The sequence below is a fragment of the Ogataea haglerorum genome (genome assembly GCF_019207285.1).
Source record: "Ogataea haglerorum isolate 81-453-3 chromosome Unknown 81-453-3_NODE_2_length_903871_cov_94.662503, whole genome shotgun sequence".
Taxonomy (NCBI): domain Eukaryota; kingdom Fungi; phylum Ascomycota; class Pichiomycetes; order Pichiales; family Pichiaceae; genus Ogataea; species Ogataea haglerorum.
In genome coordinates this window covers 430,674-444,180 of record NW_025065152.1, presented here as the reverse complement: position 1 = coordinate 444,180, position 13,507 = coordinate 430,674, and the positions used below count along the sequence as shown (strand labels likewise).

Below are 13,507 nucleotides of genomic sequence, written 5' to 3'. Positions count from 1 at the left end.
TTTTTTTCAGTCCTCCAGATTACTACTAGCTGTTACAAGATTAGTCTGTTGCAGCTGTCAGGTCATCATCATCTCATGAGTCAATACTTGCGTAGACCTCTACGACGATGGTTTTAGAGCTGTCAATTGATTTGACCTTTGATCCCAAAACTTATGAACTGTAACATTACCTCGTATCACCAGCTTGGAACCAGAAGGTTTGTGTAGTGAAAAGTTTCGCGAGGAGCTATTTTATATATTTCCTGGTCGTGTACTATTATCATAACGGAAAAGACAATCCATAACTAATCTTTCCTGGCATGTCAGACCCGTTCGCTTCACAACTTAGCCAGTTCAGAAAAACTGTTCGCAACTCATCTACCACTCTTCCCTCACAGCGACGTATAGTTGATAAATCTTCTTTGAAGCGCTCGAACGATGCCGGGAACGATGATGAAACAAAAAGACCGAGAACAAGCGACTATGATTCTGCCCCTGCAAGCTCTCTTTCCATACGTTTGATGACCGCCTCGGATTTCATCAAGACCAGTGACCATCCGGTCAAAATAGACGAGCTCCAGCAGCATATCAAGTGTAAGGTGGATCCTAAATTGTTGAAGGTGCTCACAAACGTCGACAGAATTAAGTATGATCCTGTGAACCAAACACTGGAGTACCTTTCGTTGCATAATATTAAAACTGGGGATGACCTGATCAAGGTTCTTGAAAATCAACCTACTTTCTCTGGTCTTTCGGTGAAACAGTTGAAAGATGGATGGAATGGATGTCTCGAGACCTTGGCACAATTGGAGAAAGAAGAGAAGATAATAGTTCACAAGACCAAGAAAGAAAATGCCCCACGCCATATTTGGTTGAATGTTGGGTTCTATAAGCTTGAAAATGTGGTGGAGCCAGAATTCTATGATATGTGGGCAAAAATCAAGGTCCCCAAGGGTGATGATCTTGTTAGACAGTTGATTGAAACTGGATCGAAGCCTACCAATGTTGATCCAGATTCCGTAAAGAGTAAGAAGGTTGCTCCCGTGCAAGAAAGGAAGCAAAAGAAGGCAAGAAGAGGAAAGATCACAAACACGCACATGAAAGGAATTCTCAAGGACTACAGTAAAATGTCCTGATGTAAACATTTACACCAATGATACTTAAAATTAAGACTTCAACTATTGTACAGACTAATCTTCGGCGTCTTTCTTCTTTTTATCTTTCTTATGCTTTTTCTCCTTCTTTGAGGAATCCTCGCTCTTTCTCTTTTGTGGATTTGGTGTGGCAACAGACTTATCCTCCTTTTTGGCCTCCTCATAGTTATCCTTACCATATCCTGTTGGGAAATGTCTCATTCTTAAGTCGAAATGTTGCTCCACATCACGTCTTTGAGTCACTACCTTCCCGTAGTTAATCTCTGGAATTTTGACCTTCTCCGATACACTATAAAATCTCGAAATCTCCAGTTTGGGAACAGGTTGAAGTGATTTCTTGTTTTGTGCGCTCATGATTTTATATCTTCTCTTTAGGACGTCCTGCTCTGTTGCTGCAATGTCTTCGTTCAACGCATAATCGGTATCTTTCACCTTGAACTCAGTCGTTCGACCGACTCCAAGATTAACTGGTAGCTTTTTGAGTTTCTTGATGTTCAAATCTGAAGGCACCTGAATCAACCAGATTTCCTTATTTTTTAGATTCTTAGGTGATAGCCTTCCCACAATTTCCAGATCTTCCACCTTCTTGAATCCCAGAGGCGGCTGAAAACCACGGAGTTCCTGATCAGAAAGATCAGAATCAGAATCTACCACCCTCTCGTTCGAAAGTTGGCCCATTGAACTAAATTTTTTTATGAAATTTTTTATGTCCGTATGTAGATTATCGTGCGCCAACCAGTGACAGAGTGAACATTTAACTGTAGTCTCCACTGTTAAAGATGGAGATGTCTACAGAAGCCTTCACGTCTTCTATATCCAAACTTTCTATGCCTCTATTCACCTTTGCCTTATTCTTGATTTTTTCATTTAGAGCACGAGCTCTTTCGGCAAAGGATAAATATTCGCTTTCGTCACCAGTGACGTAGGAGCCCGTAAACACACCAACTTCGAAAGAGTCGATGGGCGGAGATGTCTTATTTGTCAAAATCTGAGAATCAATTGTATCGTCTCTGGAAACAACAGGGGTCAAAGCAAGCTCCATCTCGTGGTCTTTAATTTGATTATCCTTCACACAGCATTCAATAAGATCTTGAAGATTTTGGTAGAAGACGCGGTCAGCACCAATTGCTTCCGAGATTTGTTCATCTGTTCTATTGTAGCCGACCAGCGCACGATTGTCAGCAAGATCAATTCCATAAATATGGTTATGTCTGATGGCAGGGCAACATGATGCTATATAAACCTTCTTTGCGCCCGCTTCTCTGGCCATACTAATAATTTCCTTTGACGTTGTACCTCTCACAATGGAATCATCAACCAAGAGAACCGATTTCCCATAAAACTCGGAGGCCATTGCGTTCAGTTTCCTCCTCACCGAGGACTGTCTTTGTTTCTGGTCGGGCATAATAAATGTTCTACCAACGTATCTGTTTTTGATAAAGCCTTCTCTGTAGGAAATGTTCATCGTATTAGCGCATTGGAGGGCAGAGTGTCTTGATGTATCTGGAACAGGAATGACCACATCTATCTCTTTTCGCACATCAAGTCCATCTTTCTTGAACTGACAGGTGATGTTTTCAGCCAGTTTGGTACCCATTTCCAATCTCGATCTGTACACACTAATTCCATCCAAGACGGAATCAGGTCTTGCAAAATACACATATTCGAAAATGTCGGGAGTATACGATTGCATAGGCACAACCTGCTTAAACTCGGGAACCATGGAGTTCTTCGGTATAATGACTGCCTCTCCTGGTAGAATGTCTCTGTACACTTGAAACCCATGAGCTTTCAGAACAACAGACTCTGAAGCAAGCATGTAATCTTTCGATCCATCGTCCTTCAAGCGCTCGCCGATTAGGAGAGGACGAATGCCATGAGGATCTCTAAATCCTATGATACCATAGCCGGCAAGCATAGCAACGCAAGCATATGCGCCTCTGACTTTCTCGTACACCCCCTTCAAGGCCTTGAAAAGATCGTTGTTGTTGACTCTGGATTTTCCATACGCAGCCAACTCACTGGCAAATAAGTTAAGCAAAAGCTCAGAATCAGAGTCTGTATTGATGTGCCTGTGAACCACCTCGTCGAGATAAGTTCTGAGCTCTTCTCCATTAGTCAGATTTCCATTGTGACTCAAGGCAATGCCGTACGGAGAATTGACGTAAAACGGTTGCGCCTCCGAATTGGCACTGGAGCCTGCGGTGGGATATCTAAGATGAGCAAGACCCATATTTCCAACAAGTCCCAACATCCTTTGTTGAGTGAAGACATCACTAGCCATTCCGTTGCCTTTACACTGGTAAAGCCTGGCTCTTTTTCCACATGTAACTATGCCTGCGGCGTCCTGACCTCTGTGCTGTAGGAAAAGACATCCATCAAAAAGCTCAGCTGCACAATTCTGGCTTTGATCAGCTAGCACTAGCCCTAAGATTCCGCACATTCTCTGCTATCCTCCTTGTCAGGTCTTCAGTGCAAAATTATTGCTGACACAACTTGATGTAATGCTGAAGATCAAGTTCCTTTCAATGAAGTTTTTTAGTCTTAATTTAAAATGACTCTGAAAAATTTGTAAATAACGTCGATCGTCGCTCAAGATCTAAGAGATATAGAGATACATTCCTTCGACAGTCGATATCGCCCATGACAAATCACAGTGATCGTTTTATGGAGACCTTTGCCTCAGGCAAGCCATCGAAGCTTGACGATTTAGAGGTGAAAAGGCAGCAGGTGATCTTGGAATATAATCAGAATATGCTCAACGAGCTCTTGAGAGAGAACTCACTGCGACCTGTCAAAGTGAGTCAAGTTAACGTTCTCGGAGACAATTTGCAATTTCGAGATAGATTTCTTGCACGTCAGTTACAACCCTTGTTAAAAAATCCAGGTTTATTGACTTTAAAGTCATTTTTACAGAAAGTCGATACCACAGCTTACAATTTTACGAAAACGACAGCAGTTGAGCAAGTAACTTCCAAAATTGATTCAACTGCTCTTAAGTCACCAGGAAGTTCTCTTGATACGCTTGAGCTAGTGGCCAATGTGAAGATCAAGCCAGTGAAAAAGCTATTCATGAAAATTGGCACCAATGTTGGTAACGGAGAAGGAGACGGCTATCTATCGCTTCAATGGCGCAACATTTTCGGTGGTGCAGAAACACTTACCTTTGATACCAATATGGCTTCGAATCAGATTGGCACTAGGAACAGATCACAATATCTTTTGGATTATAGTATGCCAATATTAAACAGCCCAGATCACAAGATTGGCATCCTGCTTTACCATTCTTCCAGATTCATAGATTATACCACTTATCATGAGCAGATTGTTAGCGGGGTTACCACGAAATTATCAACTAATTACCTCCCTTTTGAAAATCGCTTTAACCAAGAGCTTACATTCGAGAATCTCATACGGACAATGAGTCTCGAGCCATCTCCAAATGGCTACCGCAATAATTCTCTGATTAATGACTATTTTTTGTTCAACGCTGGAGAGTCTCCAAAGTCGAGCGTTGTTTACTCGGTGTCCCACGATACAAGAGATCAGCCAATTTTTCCAACTTCGGGACATCTTTTCAAGTCTACCATTGAGTATTCGTTTCTTCCTGCATCTACTTTCTTGAAGACAACTCTGCAGCTTTTACAAGCCTTCAAGATCAGCAATTCTTTGAGCTTGAGCATGACTATGAAACTAGGATTCATCAAAGGCCTGAACAATGCTCTTATTCATCCGATGGATAAGTTTCAATCGGGTGGACCTAACGATATCCGAGGATTTTGGACATCAGGCATAGGACCTAAGCAAATGGGACTGAGTATTGGAGGTGACGCATCTTCCAGTTACGGGCTCAGTCTGTTCCAACGTATACCGTTTCTGTCATCTGACTCCAACTTCAAGCTTCACTACTTTCTGAATTCAGGTAGACTGATTAATTTGGACACCTCCAGAACTGGCTTATTCAGTTTATTCAATCAGCTGAATACCACGGCAGGGTTTGGAATTGTATATGCTCATCCGGCAGCTAGATTTGAATTCAACTTCACTCTGCCGATCGCGATACATAACGGCGATGAAGTGCGCAAAGGTATCCAATATGGTATCGGTTTATCGTTCTTGTAAATTCAAATGACTAATAGATTTGGAGAGACTCTACAAACCCATTTTCTTCTTCTCTTCGATGGAAGATTGGTGTAATTTGATCACCTCAGGGATAATGAGGGACTCTATGTCAATGCCAGCATCCACCTGTTCTTGTGATAAACGCACCCATCTTTCGCTTTCTTGGGTAACAAAGACAACCTCGTATTTTCTGCTTTGCAGCAGATTGCCAATGACCAACTGATGATTGTACCTCTCGAGTGCACCTCTTGCTTTTTTTATCAGGATTGAGCTATCGGTTTCCAGCTTGAACGATACTATCATAGAAATTGGGGCCCAGGAGTCCACTAGTCTGCTCAGAAACTTCGGAACTGGTTCTAGATCGACCACCAACTTCCCTCCTGACTCCTGACTTTGAATTTTGTGCTCAGGAACTCGAGAGGAAGGAAGAAAGAAGTCCGAGACTGCTGCCGCTAAATAAAAGAGAGCATCAGAACCGATCACCGAAAGTTCTTGCGCGATGAGTTTCAAAGTGAATAGATATTGGTGCACGGTAGTGAATGGTACCAGTAATAGCAAGTTGTTGCTCTGGGCGTATCTATATTTGCGGAGCACAACAATCATTTCTTTCTGGAACTCAGCATTGACCTCTACTTTTCCATCTTTGGACTCCGTCATATAATCTAGAAAACAATTGGTAGTATGGCTGTAGTGTCTTGAATAAGGTAGCAAGGAAAATTCTCGGTGTAAAAATACCACTGCGTATCCATTCTCCAAAAAGTACTCTGCGCTAGTTGCACCTCTCGTCCCTGCGCTGAAGTTGTCAATGAATCGAACAGTATTGTTTTCCAAAGGTACCGTGGTACCTCCAGAAGTTACCAGCACAATTTTGCGCTTTTGGAGATGGTGGTAGTTAATGAATTCCGCAACATCTCTGGATATCTGAGATAGATAAGGGGGGGGCTTATGAAGCCTGAAATAATTATCCTCGTCGATAGGTTTTGCCGCAGGAAATTCGGGCAAGTTTCGATCAATTGCCGTCTCGGTATCGGGGACAGAAGTATGAACTCGTTTATCGCCAGACATTATACGAGAAAATAGTTTTGATTATTTGAGTCTCTTGTTTATTGGCACCGCCCAAGCCAAAAAAAAAAAAAAAAAAAAAAAAAAAAAATCCATGCTGATACTTTAATGACGATCGTGTTTCTGGATGTTAGCTTGGGACCTAAACCTCTTGGACGCGTGAAGATTGAGCTCTATACCGAACAACTTCCAAGAACGACAGAAAATTTCCGCCAATTCTGCACAGGTGAATATAGAGAACTCGGAAGGCCTATAGGATATAAGAACAGTCGATTTCATCGTGTAGTGCCTGGGTTTATGATTCAAGGGGGCGACTTCGTGAGGGGGAATGGAACTGGAAGCAAAACGATTTATGGAGTGGATTCGTTTGAGGATGAAGGCTTCATGTTTAAGAATGAGCCTATGACCGTAGCTATGGCAAACTCAGGCCCCAATACCAATGGATGTCAATTTTTCATCAATTTGGCTCACAATAGTTTTCTGGATGGAAAACACGTGGTCTTTGGGCGTGTAATCGAGGGTAAGGACATTATTCGGACAATTGAACATGTGACCGTTGACAATGAACGTCCCGTGATTGACATCAATATTTCGAATTGTGGAGAAATGTGAGCTGATTTATTACGTGCCGGTCTGTCGTAGGACGAGATCAAAAACTCATCATACGGGACCAATTTGACTATCTTGGTTTTTGTGGAAAATAGGGAAGTTTATCGGAACGAAACTTTTACACTCTGCAAATCAACGCAAACTCAGCGGTTGCAAAATACGTCGACATTGACCTCGAGGCATATTTGCAAGCCTTCTAATAGAGCATATGGCTACAGGATTGAATTCCAATTGTTCATCGGTAAGCACGTATACATCCCAGGTGACTTCAAAAGAGAGGCCGACCACAGGCACAAGTCTGAATGCTCAATACAGCTTTCCAGCAAGTGCAATTGGGGGCGGGCGAGAAGTCTCTAGCACAGTTTTACATGCTGGTGGACTACACAAATCTGTGACCAATACCCTAAGGGAGCTGTTTCTCCCCGCAGGTTCTCCTCTACAGTGCATAAAGCTTCTGAACGACAAGAATAGATTTGGATTCCATTATCCTTTCATCAAGTTCGGCCCACTTGTACTAGCAGAAAGCGCATTAAAATCAGTTGATGGGGCCCTTGTAGCCGGATGCCGAACCAAAGTTTCATGGGCTTTCCAGACGCAACGCTCAAAATCCAGCAACTTCCACGATCTATGTGTTGGCGACTTATTGCCAGACCTGAATGATGAGATGCTTGGCCGTTTCCTCACTAAGTACAGTTCTCTTGTTCAAGCAAATGTGATGTGGGACATGAAATCTGGCAGATCGCGAGGATACAGATTTGTATCATTTCTGGATATTCAAGATGCGAACAAGTGTCTTTATGAGATGAATGGAGCTCCGGTCGGTGGACGGTCAATAAGACTCAACATAGCAAGTCGTAAATTAGACCATCATCATCCCTCATCGAACTGCACGCAATCTATGCATTCTGACTTTTCAATTATTCAACCACATCCTTTGAGCATCCCTTCCATTAATACTACCGACTATTATAATACAATATACCACCGAAGCTCTTGGAAAAGGACTACTTACCTTGGAAATTTAGTACGATATGTGACACAAGAAGCCCTCGTTTCTTCATTGTAAAATTTTGGCTACATTATTGACTTCTAATTCTAATCCGAAAGAAGATGTGCCTTCGTAAATTTTGACCATCACGAGCACGCTGCTGAAGCAATGATGCAGCTGAATGGTATGCTGATAAATGGGAATCAACTTAAGTGCGGTTGGTGTAAACAACAAAGTTTGATTACCCGAGCGGATCATGCTTAACGCTAAAAATCATTAAAAAGATTGCTTATTAAAGTGAATTATGGCGCTTGGATCTAGTGGATGATGCTGCAGACGCGGGTTCAGTTGGCGAAAGCGAAGATCTCTCATTTATATGTCTGTCCGTCATATCTATTCTGTTACTTTCGACGTCTCTGTAACCGTTATATGAAGGAACAAACTCGTGGTCAAACTCTATAGCTTGTTCATTCTCAGAATCATAATCCCTTGCATGTAAATTTCTCCTGAATTCTCCCGCAACCGCAGATGCTTTCCTCTTCAAAAATGGCCAAATGTTGCCGGTATCGAATCCCTCGTTTCGAGTTGTGTTGACCCTCAGCAAAGGGCCATGGTGCGATGATGCATATGTCGGCGATGTCTGCATACTTTGAGCCCGTCTCAGAGTATGATGGGCTTGGAGGTCGTCCCGCATTTTGATCTTGTCGGTCTCAAGCATGATAGCCCTGTCTATTGAGTAAGGCAAACCTCTATGTCTTCCTCTGACCATCATGAAAATAAGCACCACTTTAGACAGAGTGTTGAATTGACCGCAAAACGATGGTGTAGTGTTTGGATAACCCAGACTCAAACCCACAGTACCGTAGGCAGAAGTGATCTCAAAAAGGCAGCTGAAAATAGTAAAATGTATATCACCTTTAGTCAATCTTCCACTCTCAGAAATACAAACGATGAACAGACCGAGAAACAGGAACCACAAATCAAAAGACAACTGTTTGCGCAAATGTGTGCCGATGAAAGATATCGTCTGGTTACTCTTCCCATTCTGATTATTGTTATTAGTATTATCCGTATTGTTCGTGGAGCTAATGTCGTTGTTGTCAAAATAAACACCCAGAGACTGTTCCTCGTAGACATTGGTTCGTCTAATAGATATTGCCAATGGCATCACAGAGATGTACATCATCACTAGGTAACTTACCTGTACGGCCGGACTCAATTGAGACAAATCCACCACTGATAGGCCTGCTGTCCTAGTGGATATAGCTTGGAAAAGCCCATCCAAAACACGATATCCCGGTCTCACGTCTTCCAAGACGCTCTTGTTGAAATCCAGAATGATGAAAAGCAACCAGTCGATGCAATTCAGCACAACCAGCACAAAAAATAGCCACCACGTAGGCCCCGACGGGAATAGCAACGTGAAACATCTTCTCGGATGTTCTAGCAAAAATTCCAACGACTCTCTGTACAACGTGAGTGGCTTTGAAAAGCGATGTAGTATCCAAATGATGAATCGAAGTAAAATTGGAAATCCTGTATTTCCAGCGACAATCAAGAATCCTCCTATGATTAAGGTAAATGCGTTCTCTTTGAACGACATCATTGAGTCAGGGGTAAGAGTAATTCCCAAATCGTTAAAGCATGTTTGGGGATACCAAAAGCCCCACCATGCTGGGGCGATGCCATCACTTCTAACGATATTCAAATACTTCATCGTCTTCGTTATGAAAGGAACAAAGCATATGATTCCCATGAGGTGGAAGCCAGTGTAGTAGGAAACTAGAATAGTACTGAGCAATTTCAAAGCACGGTATTCCACACCTCCTAGCTCTTCCTTTTGTTCATCTGTCAACGCCACAAAAGTGGAATTTCTTCCGATGGTTGGTGTCCAGGACAAGTAGTTTGGCGGAGCATGTTTGCTAGACCTAGAATATAAACTAGCAAGATCATTATCTGAGAGAGTCTCGATGTCATCCGTGAAGACATTGAAAACGCCCGTACGAGAAGATGTAAAACGTCTTCCCATTCTAGTGAATCTGTTGTACTTGTCCTTCATATTTTTGCGCAGCATCTTGTCAAAGGTTGGTGATTTCACAATATTAACACCTTTTTTGCGTGAGTCTGGTTTCTTCTCTACTGGTACGTCAAAAGTGTGGGCCCTTCGGTCGAGTTTGGTGCCATGTTTTCCATGTGGTATCGTCATAACATGAGATTGTGTTCTTCCCGCATGGCGAAAACCCACTCCATTCTCCTCGTCGCTGAGGTCATCGTTGCCTAGCGGGTCCTCACCTGCATCTTCCAAGCTTGAGTTTGCTTCATCGCTCAAAGCACTTTCGTCTTCTGCTTCGGGCTCCGGAACAGGAATTTGTGATTCCCACCTGATTGTTGAATTTTCGCGTGGTCTGACTGGATCTTGGAATTGTATAGACTTTTCTTTTAGAGGATTTGCAGAAGAGGATGGACGTTGGTCCTGCATTTTCTCCATCTTTCTGATTTTCTTCAGCTGTTTGCGTTTCATTTCTTTCTCATGGCGACTAATATGGCCTGGGAGTTTGCTTCCAGTCCTTTCTGCGGGGCCTTGTATAACTAGTGCCGGTCCGGATTCATCCTCTGCTGTATTATTATCTCTCTGCTGCTGCATCATAGAAATGGACATATAAAGGTCACGTGGCTCAACATCTTTGTTCCTCCTTTTGTTGGGTGGCTTCGGTAAGTCCACAAACTTGATGTCTTTCGACCTTGTCTCCGGGACTTCTTGCTCACCTTCTTCCTCACTGGGCTCAGTGTAATGTACCACGTCTCCCCTGTCCGTTGGATAATCATGGGATGCGTAAATGTGAGATAGTTCTATCTCCTGACCTTTTTCATGATTCTTTAGTTCCGGGGATCCACCTGAGCTTGAGGACATAGGAACAGTATACTCATCTTCAAAAACTTTGTCTAGCTTTTGTTCTCGGTCCTCTTCTTGTTGTTTTTGATTGAGTTTGTTTAGTCTTATACCTAGATCCTCAGAAGCATTGTGAGTATTGTAACTTTTATTCTGAAAACCAGTAGTATTGGATCTGTTTTGGCGCAAACTTCTAGAAGTATCCATCGTATGTGTTCTGAACTGAGCGAGAGTCGCCGATCGACGCATCTTGAAATTCTGCATCGACTTCTCTTTAATGTCATCAAATGATTTCTCGAACCAGAAAAGTCTCAGAAACACAATGGCCGAATGGATAAATATTGGAGTTGTGAACATGGTCACACAGTAAATCACTATCTGTTGGTATAAGCTCAAATTGTTCGTGTCCACAGTATTTAAACCGGCCTGAGTTGACGCTCCTGCAGCGAAAAACAAAGCATCAATGTATTTAATGTTTTTCTTCGGGTAGATCAAGATGGAACCAATAACGCACCAAAATATGATATACGTATAGTGCGCTACCAAGAAGTTAGGAATCAACTTTCTTACTATTGGTCCTAGTTTGGCTTGAACGTGATATATTTGTTTTCGCGCTTTGAACCAGAAGGTTTTGGTACCAAACATTTCGCTTTGAACAGAAAGGCTTCGGCCAGACATAGGTCTTAATGTTTGTCTTCTCATGTTTCCGTTTTCAGGTAATGCTATGCTATATATTCATGATTCACTTTAAAGTTATTCCCAGAGAGTAAATTAAACTTAGTTTTTTCTTCGCTGTAAAATATATTTTTCTAGGATACATTGAACTAAAATCCCTGCATAATTAATTCCGAGGTTGTTCCTGTCCACTATTAAGCAATGCTCGAGCCATATCAATCTCGGAAGAAGCTGTAGCATCTGGACCATCACTAGGACTTTGATTATGGGATTTAGTAACCGCCGGATCAATGGGAATCGAATTAGGGGTTTTATACCGCAAACTTTGAGAGTCCGCAGGAGTAGGGGTTTCTGAATGACCGCCAGGCGAATCGTAATGGAAATTGGACGTTATACTTGGATGGTAATGGGATGCATAGTCCGCGAACGAATGGCTTTGATGAGGTTCTTGTATGTGGCGATGTTGTCGTTGAACCATTTCAACGACATCCGAGATTCCGGAACTTGCCAAAATATCATTGAGAGGATTAGACGAATCAATGTGTGAGTTCTGATATATGTGAGCAATGTCCGGTAATTGTTGCGGTAGAGAAGAATTCGGCGACTGTTGGTGAATGTACTGCTGCCTTGGTGACTTTGTTCTCAGCTTGGGCGTCGGAACTTCCGATCTTTTCAAGGATAAAAGGGTGGGATCCTTGCACTCCGGGCAAGATTTGACGACTTGAGTGACCATCTCTTTGATTTTTGGCCAGTGATACCTATCACACAAATAAGAAGTTGTTTTGTTGATCCCGACGTGGCCACGTTCGTGCGCGTCTTTGGTAATTCGAAGCTGCTCCTTCTGTGTCATGATCACTTCTTTTCCTTTTAGATACAAATGACCGTTTTCCACGGTGTAGTGAGAAGCGAGAGCTCTTAACCGTGATTTCTCCTGTCGATCTGCATCATCTGGATACTTTCTTGTGAGAATAAAATTGCGAATTTTCTCATATTTTGAAGTATGGTCGGTCTTGGTCTCGGGCGGATCTAACTCTCTACCATAAGTGATAGCATCTATCAAAGAATCTTTGCTACTTTTGAGCAGTCCACAGCCTTTAATTCTCCCAACCTTTTTGAAATGAAGGCTTTCCAAAACATTTTTGGCCGGGGCATTCGTTTCAAAAATTAGCTCCATCATCACATAAGTATAGCTGAGCTTTGGAGCCCAAGCCAGGAAACATTCGGCTAAAATTCGGCCTATGCCTTTTTCTCTAATACCAGCATTCACGAGTATGTTTGCTGTTGCCACATGTGCACATCTGCCCGGATAACTTGCTTTAATGAAAAACGTTCCTAGACATCTCTTGGCCCACTCCTTGTGCGACCACGAAGTGTCCAAAGTTGGGTCGTCGCCCAACACCATTACAGCAGCAAATTGGCCAAACCAGTAGTCTCTAAACTCGTCGATCGTCAAAGGCTCGAAGAACGGTTGAGTGTCTCCCCTAGCGATTTCGTCATTGTATTCCTGCGTTAAAAATCGTAAAAGCTCAAATGGCAAATCGTCAGGCGAAAAAATAGGATAGATCGTTGCTGTTGTCTCTTTATCTTTCAGTAACACGGTAAGACGCTCAATGCCAGTGGTGACGTTGTAATGAGGGACAAAGTGACTGTTAGATAAGATAACGTTATTGAAACCACCCATTTGGGAGATACTATGCCAGTGACAACTTTTACGCGAAAAGAAAATTTTAGACTGATCGATTGGTTTGGAATAAATTTCCCTGGAAGTGCGACTAAAAAGGCAATGCCGTAGAAAATTTTTTTGACGAATCGAGACTATCCGACGCTGAACCTACGTACGTTTCTTGGTAATTCTGGGCGGCATTCAGTAAGTTACATCATAATCTTGCAGTTTCACAGGGCTTGACCGGAACTCTTTATCTGTAAAACTATTATCATGGTCAAGATGCACGAGGGTCCTGCAGATAAGACTGTACTATTGTCGAAAATGTAGAGATAAGCATTACAAATTATTCCCATCTGCCATAT

The 13,507-nt window shown here is 42.5% G+C and overlaps 9 protein-coding genes across 9 annotated transcripts; 4 read left to right on the top strand and 5 right to left on the bottom strand.

The window, feature by feature from the left end:
• Nucleotides 1-299: 299 nt before the first annotated feature.
• Nucleotides 300-1,115, top strand: KL911_000831 (uncharacterized protein; the record flags this gene model as incomplete). The annotated part of the gene is made up of 1 exon (XM_043201129.1): nucleotides 300-1,115. The coding sequence occupies one exon, from the start codon at nucleotides 300-302 to the stop codon at nucleotides 1,113-1,115; it is 816 nt and encodes a 271-aa protein (XP_043056395.1).
• Nucleotides 1,116-1,169: 54 nt separating this feature from the next.
• Nucleotides 1,170-1,811, bottom strand: KL911_000830 (uncharacterized protein; the record flags this gene model as incomplete). Its single annotated transcript, XM_043201128.1, has 1 exon — nucleotides 1,170-1,811. The coding sequence occupies one exon, from the start codon at nucleotides 1,809-1,811 to the stop codon at nucleotides 1,170-1,172; it is 642 nt and encodes a 213-aa protein (XP_043056394.1).
• A 76-nt stretch (nucleotides 1,812-1,887) lies between these two features.
• KL911_000829 (uncharacterized protein) lies at nucleotides 1,888-3,576 on the bottom strand (the record flags this gene model as incomplete). The annotated part of the gene is made up of 1 exon (XM_043201126.1): nucleotides 1,888-3,576. One exon carries the CDS (start codon nucleotides 3,574-3,576, stop codon nucleotides 1,888-1,890), a length of 1,689 nt encoding a protein of 562 aa, XP_043056393.1.
• A 200-nt stretch (nucleotides 3,577-3,776) lies between these two features.
• On the top strand, nucleotides 3,777-5,255 carry KL911_000828 (uncharacterized protein; the record flags this gene model as incomplete). The annotated part of the gene is made up of 1 exon (XM_043201125.1): nucleotides 3,777-5,255. One exon carries the CDS (start codon nucleotides 3,777-3,779, stop codon nucleotides 5,253-5,255), a length of 1,479 nt encoding a protein of 492 aa, XP_043056392.1.
• Nucleotides 5,256-5,285: 30 nt separating this feature from the next.
• Nucleotides 5,286-6,320, bottom strand: KL911_000827 (uncharacterized protein; the record flags this gene model as incomplete). Its single annotated transcript, XM_043201124.1, has 1 exon — nucleotides 5,286-6,320. The coding sequence occupies one exon, from the start codon at nucleotides 6,318-6,320 to the stop codon at nucleotides 5,286-5,288; it is 1,035 nt and encodes a 344-aa protein (XP_043056391.1).
• Nucleotides 6,321-6,425: 105 nt separating this feature from the next.
• Nucleotides 6,426-6,929, top strand: KL911_000826 (uncharacterized protein; the record flags this gene model as incomplete). The annotated part of the gene is made up of 1 exon (XM_043201123.1): nucleotides 6,426-6,929. The coding sequence occupies one exon, from the start codon at nucleotides 6,426-6,428 to the stop codon at nucleotides 6,927-6,929; it is 504 nt and encodes a 167-aa protein (XP_043056390.1).
• Nucleotides 6,930-7,134: 205 nt separating this feature from the next.
• KL911_000825 (uncharacterized protein) lies at nucleotides 7,135-7,992 on the top strand (the record flags this gene model as incomplete). Its single annotated transcript, XM_043201122.1, has 1 exon — nucleotides 7,135-7,992. The coding sequence occupies one exon, from the start codon at nucleotides 7,135-7,137 to the stop codon at nucleotides 7,990-7,992; it is 858 nt and encodes a 285-aa protein (XP_043056389.1).
• Nucleotides 7,993-8,206: 214 nt separating this feature from the next.
• On the bottom strand, nucleotides 8,207-11,482 carry KL911_000824 (uncharacterized protein; the record flags this gene model as incomplete). The annotated part of the gene is made up of 1 exon (XM_043201121.1): nucleotides 8,207-11,482. One exon carries the CDS (start codon nucleotides 11,480-11,482, stop codon nucleotides 8,207-8,209), a length of 3,276 nt encoding a protein of 1,091 aa, XP_043056388.1.
• A 163-nt stretch (nucleotides 11,483-11,645) lies between these two features.
• Nucleotides 11,646-13,160, bottom strand: KL911_000823 (uncharacterized protein; the record flags this gene model as incomplete). Its single annotated transcript, XM_043201120.1, has 1 exon — nucleotides 11,646-13,160. One exon carries the CDS (start codon nucleotides 13,158-13,160, stop codon nucleotides 11,646-11,648), a length of 1,515 nt encoding a protein of 504 aa, XP_043056387.1.
• Nucleotides 13,161-13,507: the final 347 nt, after the last annotated feature.